Source organism: Anarrhichthys ocellatus, unplaced genomic scaffold (genome assembly GCF_004355925.1).
Source record: "Anarrhichthys ocellatus isolate YVR2014 unplaced genomic scaffold, GSC_Weel_1.0 scaffold33, whole genome shotgun sequence".
NCBI lineage: Eukaryota > Metazoa > Chordata > Actinopteri > Perciformes > Anarhichadidae > Anarrhichthys > Anarrhichthys ocellatus.
In genome coordinates, this window is record NW_022280063.1 from 411,378 (window position 1) to 421,629 (window position 10,252).

The 10,252-nt window shown below is 45.0% G+C and overlaps 1 protein-coding gene across 1 annotated transcript in view; it reads right to left on the minus strand.

Annotated features, from left to right (window-relative positions):
- gas2l3 (growth arrest-specific 2 like 3) overlaps positions 1-2,193 on the minus strand; it is a gene marked incomplete at its 5' end in the record, with an annotated part of 17,436 nt that extends 15,243 nt beyond the window's left edge. Inside the window, one exon of the mRNA XM_031865602.1 lies at positions 2,143-2,193. Within this exon, the coding sequence (XP_031721462.1) occupies positions 2,143-2,193 (51 nt within the window). The remainder of the gene's footprint in view (positions 1-2,142) is intronic.
- Between the last annotated feature and the right edge of the window lie 8,059 nt (positions 2,194-10,252).

Below are 10,252 nucleotides of genomic sequence, written 5' to 3' on the forward strand. Positions count from 1 at the left end.
CCCCCCCCCCCCCCCCCCCCAAAGAATTCATGTAAATCTGGCAAAAACAATGCACATGTTCATGATGATGATGTTCTCTGTCTCATTACATAAGCTGCTCTCATGACTGCATCATCTGTTCGTATTATTACAAAAACCTTTTCTCCACGGCGTGCGTCAACGATTCATGTATATGAAGCCTGTAAGCAAGCGGGAGACATAAAAAACCTCTGTTCTTTTCTCGCGGCCGCTTTGTCCGATGTTCAGCGACAACTTGGAGTACAAGTTACATTTTGTTCAATCTAAATACTACCGCTTCCCCATCTATGCAATGGGACATTTGCATAGATTTATATTGACTTCCCAAACTTCCCATGGCCTGGTTGTGGACCTTTGACATCGCGAGGATCACAACTAAACCCAGAGCGGTTTGGTTTGGCCGGGCTGAACTAACGGGGTCATGCTGCTCTTTTCAAATACTTAGAGGGCATTCTGTTTGGTCATTTAGATTGTGTGAGAGTTTCTACAGCTACCGGTCAAAGACGCTACAAGCAGACAACTAGCCCTGCTTATTGATCAGCTTCTGCTCTCTGAACGTGAAATGAAGGATTATGTGTTGAGAAATTCAAAATTCCCATCAAGTAAACTCAGAGGTGGCAAGTTTTTAGCCCCTGGGCAACTAGTCGTAGCCATGACAGAAGATGTCTGCTGTTTGCTCAGACATCCGAGGCACGACACCAAAACCTGCAGACATTATCGTTTGCAATTGCATTAATAGATGTGTGCGTATGCTGCTTAAACTCCCATGAGTGCATGCGTTTTCAGCACGGGTAAACAGGGCAGTCAAGAGTGCGACCAGTTATCGGATGCGACCGTGCTCTACATGAGCAGTGAAGCTCCGAGCTGAGCTCTATGAGCAGTCCCGGTCTCTGCAGCGTCACCGCAGCCTGAGATGGATCAATACCCTCACAGGGTGCCTTCGATTACACCCAAAACCCCCCGCTTTGTTCTAGATTTATTCTCCTGTTTAAGCAGGATTTAATGAAACATGTCCGCACCGCAACAGACAAGCGAGAGAATTTTTGTATTTCCTCTGTATCTTTGATAGACAATGCCAATTATAAACCACCTACTGTTGTTTTTTGGTACAGAATGGGAATGAGATGCACTATAGATTAAGTTTAAACTAAAAGAAGGAGATTATAAAAATAAATTACGGCATTGCAGTTTATGTCCACGTCTGTCCAAAATGTCATCACTCCATCATTTTTATCCTATTAAGTAAGTAGCAATGAATTTGTGGGAAATGTAAGGCAGCGTACAACCAAGCAAACTATCTACTGGCAGAGACCAACCCTTTAATTAACACCATCTTTTAGTGCATCTGAAGCGAGATCATCAACAACTTCACAGCCCCGTCAACACGGCGGCATCCGCCCGAGACATTTCCTACCACATGTTGTGCGCACAGCACTGGGATGCATATTTTTGCATATTGACGGTCCAAGACGGGGCGGGGAGAGCTAGAACTATTCCAAACCAGATGACAGAGAGAGAGAGAAAAGCCTTTTCTCAGCGAGGTGCTTGCCATGTGACAAATCATGGCAAGATACGTTTGTTGTTTTGGGATGGCCGACATTTCGTTGCTGGGAGGGAAAGTTGGGGGAAAAAAAGAAAGGTTTTGAACATTCCACCCACTCCCCCTAAAAAAATGTGCGGAGAAGCTCCTCGGGGTCCGAGCAGTGGAACGTCTGACATGCACAACAACAACAACAGGACGGCTTGCTGAAACACAGGTGGGCTCGCCGCAGTTGTCGAGAGGGAGACAGATGTCTGCACTTCTTTATTTAACCGGAATAACTACAGCACAGTCTGGGAAAACTTTCCTCCAAAGTGGCACGCAGATATGTGACTTACTGCCTGGACACTAACAATGATACTGATCGACCCAAAGAGGGCGCCATGTTAAGGTCAAGTCAATGTAGAGATTTGAAACTGATCCATTTATGTGTTAAATCTTAAAGAAAATACAGCCATGTGACGTTTTCTTCTTCCTCCGTCATCTCCAAATTGTACCACTATCACAAGGCACTTAATGTCCCCAACGGGCCAATCAAAGTGCCCCTAATCCAATCTAGATGATGATGATGATGATGAGCCTACCTGGATGCCAGTCTGGACAGCCATGACTGCGATCACGGATGATTCACTTCTTCATTCTGTGGAGAGATAAGAAAAAAAGATCATATAAATTTTTTTTTTTTTTTTTTAAAAAGGCATGTTGTACATCTGTCACGTTGCAGTTCAGTGTGAATGAGATTCAGATGGTTCGATATTTTAACAAATATCCTCTATGAGTTCGATGAGAAGATTGACGCCACCCTCATGTCTGTCTCAAGTGGAGCCATGATGGGGTGAGCTGCTTAGCTTATTCTAAAGACTATTACATACTGTAAGCACTTATTGGTGAACAGCAGCCTGGAGCCGGGACGCCTAGGAGTCTTGTCGTCACCGGACAACCAGCAGAAATGCTGCGCGGACGGATAAATTGAAATAGTCCCACCACCGTGACCCTAAAGTCAGATAACTAAACGACCAACAATAAACGTGGCGAATGGCACCTGTGCATAAATGAGCACGCTGTCATTAGAATGGAAATCAGCAACCCCCAATAATACCATACAAGGCTCCACATCCTGCCCCATATGTCCTATATTGAAGTCCTGCTGTCAGAGATCCATAAATCATTTTAACAGCATCAGTAGCAGAATCAAAGGATGGGGAACAATAAGTTAATAGTGCGACATTCAGGTGACACCGTCACTAAAATAAAGAAGAAATGGTTCCATGTGACAAATGTCTCACTACATCGACAACTGCTACTTAAATATAAGATGTACATCGTGATATTGGCGTGTTTTACAATAGTACCAGCTAAATGAATGGTGATGTCGTTAGGCTATATGAATACTTTAAGAATCATATTGGCCTCTAATTCAAATCGCAGAGTCAAACAGGGTAAAGTCAATGGAATTATTTAGCGTAATATTTGTCAGTTTTCAATCTCAATTTTATCGGTGCAATCAAATAAACAAACCATGAGGGGAAAGATTTACAAAATTGTACACGACTCCTACAACGGGTCTGGAAAACTCATAAAATGTGTTTTGTACCCAAGAGAAAATACACAATACGTGAAAATGAGCAAATGTGGCAAGTTATCGCTCGTACAAGACGCTTAAGAACAAATCTGTTAGAATAGGTTCTTGCATGAGGCCCAATGACTTTTAAGCTCCATACAAGAACATACTCCGATTATCCCATCTAGTACGAGCAGTTCTTTGCACAATCTTCAGACATGTGGCTCTTCCACCTATGGTACACCTTCACAGTCATAATGATTCCTCTGTAAAAAGCCTCAGCTATCAGGAAGGAAAACAAACACGACGGTCTCCCTGTATTCACTCTGTAATGAGTGTGTCATCTAATTTACAAGACAGTAAATTTAAAATTCGCAAGGTGTCCCAATGAATCGGCTGGAAGAGTAGAATACCATGTAGCGTGATAAAGGATAAAGGACAGTTGAACATTGATAGAAGCCGCAAACGAGCATTCGGGATGCTGCGAACGGCCCTCTGGGTAAAAAGCGGCCGGGATGTTGTTTTTCCCGACTCGCAGTGAATTTGAGAGGATCGGACTTTCTCACGAGGAAGTGATGAGGTTAGTCCCACACAGGATGTGAAGGATTACCCCGATGCTCAACTGTCCCCGAGGGTGTGCGTTTGACAAAGAAAGGCAGTGGGTGAGGTGGGGGGGCAAAAGCAATCACAGGCAAGTAGATCCTAATAACACTGATAATTTGGTCAACACAGCTGAGGCACTAGTCTCCTCCTCCCACCACCACCACCACCACCCCCCCCAGCATGCTCCGCAGACACACAAACATCACCTCACATAAACCCGACAGTGTACACCAAGATGGGTTTGTGAAACTTCTAGCCGCATGGTGTTTTACACACGTCATCCCGCACAGAGTGATGACATTTACATGAAAAGCAAAAAATAAAACGACTCCTGCATCCTCATCTATAAACGCATTAGGAAGCATTAAGATCACATCCTCTGTTGTTCATCCTGCCTGAGAGTGCTGCGTGCCGTCATCCGACACCAAAATCTGCAGCTCGGGGAGAGAAGATGCAAAGTCAGTGGTCGAGGACGGGATGACGAGATAACTTACCTCAGGACAAGAAAAAAAAAAAAAAAAAAAAAAAACAGCGGTACGGTTGCCGAGCGAGGTAGCTCCGCCGAACAACTGCGATCAGCCTCAAAAGCACATCCTCATCAGTGCCGAGTTAAAACCCCTTTGCGCTGCACTCGTTGCTGACCTGCCAGAGCGTCTCTCTCTTCCCTCTGTGGCTCCGCGAGTGAGCGGCGAAGGAGAGGCGGCGAGAAAATGACAGGGAGGGAGGAGGAGGTGCAAACAGAGAGCCCTGACTAATGAAGTGGCTACGCTTCGCTAAGCCCTGGCAGCCCCCCCCCCCTTGACCCACCCCCCAACAATCCTGTCACGGCGGGACCCTCTCACAAAGCCTCCATTGTTTTCTTAGCTTGCCACACTCCTCCCCACCACACACACACACACCTTCTCATCTACAAGCCAGCAGCCAAACCAGGAACTCCCCAACCAGAACCAGGATGGATGAAATTGAATGAGATGGTGGAGGTGAAGTGAGGTGTGTCCTTTTCATCCCCCACCTCCCTCTAGTCCCACCAGTACACTTACCCCCCCCAGACCTCTTCCAAACCAGCACTCAGTAGAAAGTTTGGGGTGGGAAGCAGGAAAACAGAGAGCTCGTCTCTCCATTTGTGATGGTGATGGACGTCGGCATGAAGAGAGGACAGCTGCACGTCCATGTGGAACACCAACAAGTTTATTTTCTTTGGAGAGAGCGATCTCTAAAAGAGCGCAAAGAACATGACGTCACACACTCTAGTCAGACGCACAGATGTTGGTTTTTCCTACAGCTGTTCTGATGACTACAGTGCTGTTTAGCAGAGACACAACATTAACGAGGCCCGCTCTGTGAACGCACCGTGATGGATATTACGTCAGGTGTCCTGGGGCACCGGATCACGCACAAGACTGAACACCCAGGAACATGGAAAGAAGTGAACTCTTCAATAATGTTTGGTCAAATGAAGAAATGAAACTACAACATGCAACGATACCCTGTGCTGTTCAAAGAGTCAATGGCAGGCTTTAGAATCTCAAACTCTCGAGCATAGAAATATTAAATGAGAAAAGATGTATTGAAACGGACAAATTTGCTAAACTATCCGCAAATGTGAAAAAAAGTTTCTGCGCTTGCTTGAGGTTTTTTTTTTTGTGGAAAACCAATTTCTGAAGGTCTCTCTCCAGAGCAACTTGTTTTTGGGTTCTCTACGTCTTCTACACTGCTTACTGGCAGACGACAGACATGCGTAGCTTAAAGAGCCAACTTCTAACCAAACTACGCTGTAGCAGTTTATTCGCTCAAAAACAGTTAATGGAATCCGTATTTATTTATTGCAACTTTTCAAGAGTCTCTGAAAATTCTCTTGACAATTGAATGAAAGCACAGCGACTAAATGATCGAGCTTGATTTGTGGCATCTAGAACAAGCCTGAGAAGATTTCAAAAAGGGTCAGCGAAGTCTTTCAAAGCAACGTCCTCGAGGCCTCAAAGGGGAATAACCAGAAACCGTGACAGAATGTCGACATTTAGGATTTGAAAAGAGGGAAACAATCCAGAATGGCTCTGCTTCTTTTCAGCACGCAGGCGTGCGAGAAGAATCCCTCTGAACAACACGGGACAAAAAGGGCAAATCTTTGGCTCCGGACTCCAGTTGTGTGCATCTGGGGCCCCGGCGGATGACTGAGAGCATGAATCCCTACGGGGACCAAAGGCAACCACACACAGTCAAATGTCAAGCGCAGAGGAGGGCGAGAGAATCGGAGTCCAAAAAAAAATAAAAAATTAAAAAAAAGGCGAAGACAAAACACGTTTTATAATGGTGGTGAACTTGGGAGTGGCACATTGGAAAGGGCAGGGCGCGACACGGTGACACCGAGCACGACCACGCACATTCCCCAAACAGTTGCCGGGAGACAAGACATCGGACAGTGCCGGCACTCTTCCATCAAACGTGCCGTTTCCTCCACCGCCTCCCCGCAAGCAAGATGTTAGTCTGAAAATCTGCCAAATCTTCTGGAAGCTATGTTCTTTGATTTGTATGCAGCTGTTACTCCATCATCGCTTGGCCGTTCTGAGAAAGCCCCTTCCACAGAACAAGGAGGGGATTCACAACTTTCCTAGAACCCCAATTCCCCATTCAGTTAGCTCAAACATTAGCGCTTGTTCCGGTGCACATGATAACCATTCCTGTATTTCTTAAGACACGTTGGGATTAACTGAGTCAATGAGGCACAGAAACCCGGTACACAAAAGACCCTGGTCAGGTTTGGGTTGATCAACCTGTATTTCTCGTTATGAGCCAAATAAAAAGCCTTGTTGTGGGTTTCATCCCCTCAGGAAAAGCACCATTTCCACATGGAATGGACTCAACCACCTTTTAAAAAGGGTCAACTTCAGCTGATGTTTCCAGATGTTTGTTAAAAAAAAAAATAAATAAATAAAAAAAATTTAAAAAAAAATTAAAAAAAATAATTCAGATTTCATGCAGATCGTAACTGCATTTCCACTAGTGCCAAGTAAACTTCAAAGTTGACGTGGTACCAGACCTGCAGGGCTCCGACACACATTCACAAACAAACTAAATAAAGACTGTAATGACGACTGTGTCAATTTGTCTCAGTGCACCCACACATTTTAAAGGGCTGTATCAATGTAAACAAAGTGCCCCAACTAATTTAGCTAACCTTCCTCATTACGAAGCCCGTTTTCTCCTTAAAGTGCTCAATACACAATCCACTTCCTCCTGAGTAAATGAAAGGAATTGCCTTTGTCCCAGTACAAATGAGCAATATAATAGACTGGGAGTCTATTAAAAAGGGAAGGGATCTCGTACGAGCTTCCCTTTAGTCTGAACTAAACATAGATGCTGTGTATGTTTTGTTGAGGGTGGGGGTGAAACATCTGTCCGCATGCTGCCCACGCAGGTCACCTCTCTCCCTCCTCTCTCTGGTCGCAGCTGGTAATCATTTAAGAGGATCAGCGCTATTCCAGACAGCAGAGTAGCATCCACCTCCACGACGCTCCGTCGTCACAACACACACACACACACCCCCGCGGTGCAGCATGCGAGCACCCGTGCATAAGTGCAAATAAAAAAAAAAAAAAAGAAAAGAGGAAGACATGAGAACGCATTATGTAATGAGTTAAAAGTAGAATGTTCAGGCGCTGATGTCCTTTTGATTTTCCGCTACATGGTGCTGTGCATTTGTCAGGGGAGAAACTCATGATATCCTTCATCTAATTTTACCTGTACGTTTTTTTTTTTTTGAGTATTAAATAGCTTGCAGCCACCTTTAATAAATCAAAAAACTTATTTTTTTCAAAAAGGGAAAATTGGCTCTACTGTACACCACTCTGCATGTGATGGAGTCTTGTTGGATCATCGGGCAAGCTCCTGGACACAAGCTTTTTTTGAGAGGTTTTCGGCGTGAAGAAGAGGCCCTATTTTTAGGCCTTTCATTTGATAACTTGAGCAGACAGAAACGGATGAGTAATACATTTGTGTACCCAGTACCCGTGGTGTGAAGTGGCTGCGGGCCAGTGAACCTCCTGCGCCCTTTCCACTTCCCTGCAGTCCTAAAGGGTTCTGCTGGGCCAAACTTCCCCCCCAGAGAATACCAACTCCTCCTCTATTAAACTCCTTCCTGCTGAGCCCTTTGTGTCTGGACTTAATTACCGCGTCGGTGGATCGTTTCATTTGGAGCCTCGGCTTCCCCCCTTTTCATTGCAGATGGGGCCCGGCTGCGAGGGGGAATTCATTCAGTTGAGCAGAATGAAAAAGTAAATATACGTCAACGGCCTGTTGTCGAACAACATCTTCAATGAAACTTAACTTTCTAAAAGCGATTCTCCGGGCCTGTACCAGCTTGCTCATCACCGTGTTCCATGCTAAAAGACGACCCCCCCCCCCCTCCTTTCAAGCAGGATTAAAACATTTCTTGGCGTCCTTCCCCTCGTCCTTGATGGAGCGGTCTTTTCCTTAGAGGTGAGACACGGTGAGTAAAGTCCATCTTAAAGGCTTGAATGAGTGGGAGCCACCTGCCAATCCCATTTTGATTTGTGTGATGCTAATCCACGGCTCAGAACACACATCCGGGGTCATCACCGGGATTTCAAAGCCCCTCGCTGCTGACTCAGGATCAGGCTCCCCCGCCCTGCCTTCCATAACCTTCACCAGCAAAGGAACAGACGCGAGCTGATTCAGGATCAGTACAAAAAAGGACAATCGGCTTGCATGTGAGCCACCACACAAGACTGTCCTCGGGTCAAACGGAAGATACAATCAGACACGTCTGTATCCAAAACATGTCTGTCCATTGACTAGCCCCTTTAAAAACTCTTGTTGCTTTTCAAAGGACATCTTTATCCAATCGCATCTTTACGTCTGTCCTGCAGTCTTAGAAAATAGAAAGTGTTCATCGTCCGTCAGCAGAAGATACAAGAAGCTAACTGAACACAACATCTAAGATGAGCAGACTTGACAAAGAGATTCCTCACATTTCAAACCTTGAAAAAGCAACACACACTAAATAAAGAATACTCGCCAGTTTAGGAGAAGAGGATGTCCAAACGGTGCCTCCAATGTTTAACAGTAGCTTCACGAGGCGCTCTATGCTTTATGTTTCGCCGTTCATGAAAACATGAATGAATGGGAACTGTGTGATGCAGTCAGGTGACACATCATATGCACTGGTTTGCATGAAACATGCAGAGGCCGGCAATAGTGTGTCTATGGGTACTTCTCAAGTCTCTTAATTGCATCCCCGTTTCCCTCACTTGGGTCCTTTCCTTGCGTCCTAGTCCCTCCCACCAGGGATGCATGGAGGAAACCATGCAAGGAGAGAGGAACGAGGAAATATGTTTTAAGAGACATGAGACGTCCTTTCCTCAGTTGCGTCACGTGAAGCGACGTCTGTTTCTGATGACGGAGGATCAGCTGATCACAGCTGGATCAGCTATCAGTCGGCTTTAACAGCTGGAGAGACTTTTGAGAAGTTTGTGTCTGTTCACATGATCACTGTACTTAATAATAGTAACTACTAATACTAATAAAGACAGTAATCACCACTGTAGAGGTGTTTCTCTCTGTAGTCTGTTAAACTGTTATGTTTATAAGCGCAGGATCGATTTCTACCAGCGGAATGCGATCGTCTTATTTATGAATTATTTGCATCTTTACATTTTGAAATTGTGACTGTGGCGTCATTAAATAACCCAGAATATGATTATTGTTTCTCTTAAATTATAAAACTCAAACACTCAGGAATGATGTAAAAAGTGTTTCGTCTCTCCAGCTCTCTCTGACTTTAATTGTATTCATAATAAAAGTTATTGAGGGAAACATCAGATCATGAAAACACAAATCTTTCTAATAAATGAAGAAAGTTGTTCGTGGTCGTTTTGTTGTTCAGTCTACAATGAACATTTATTTAAACCAGATGGTAAATCGGAAACCTAATCAAATATGAAGCTTGAGTTTATTCTGTGATCTGTCTTCACTCTGGTGTTAAACTCCAGACAGTCAGTCCGATCGGCTGCAGCGTCCAATCACATAACTGATGAACAATGAGGGGGCGTGTCGGCCGTTAAAACACTTCCTGGAAGTCTGTTCTCGTGGTTCCTTGCTCATGGCTCCTCCGAGGTCCCTCCACCATCCTCAGAGCTACTTTAGAGCTTTGGGACGGCCGTCAATATGGCGGCGCAGAAACGACAATTAAGAGACTTGAGAAGTACCCCATGTCACTGCGTCCCACTAATCCACGCTTGGAGACACTTCCTAACTTTGACTGAAATTACTTCATGGAGCTACAGACAAACCACAACTTGTCCGTTTCCAAACCACCACGGCACCGTTCTCTGCCAACTAAAAAGCATGAACAGACAGTTTAAAACTTTCCACTACCACCCCCCACACAATGTTAGCAATCAGTCGGTTGAGTCAATCAACAGTGTCAATGCAGGCAGGCACAGCATCCTTTCAGCTGCAGCAGGCCTGGCAAGATGCCAGCTCTGAGCCGTTTCTGCTGACCTCGTGTGCGC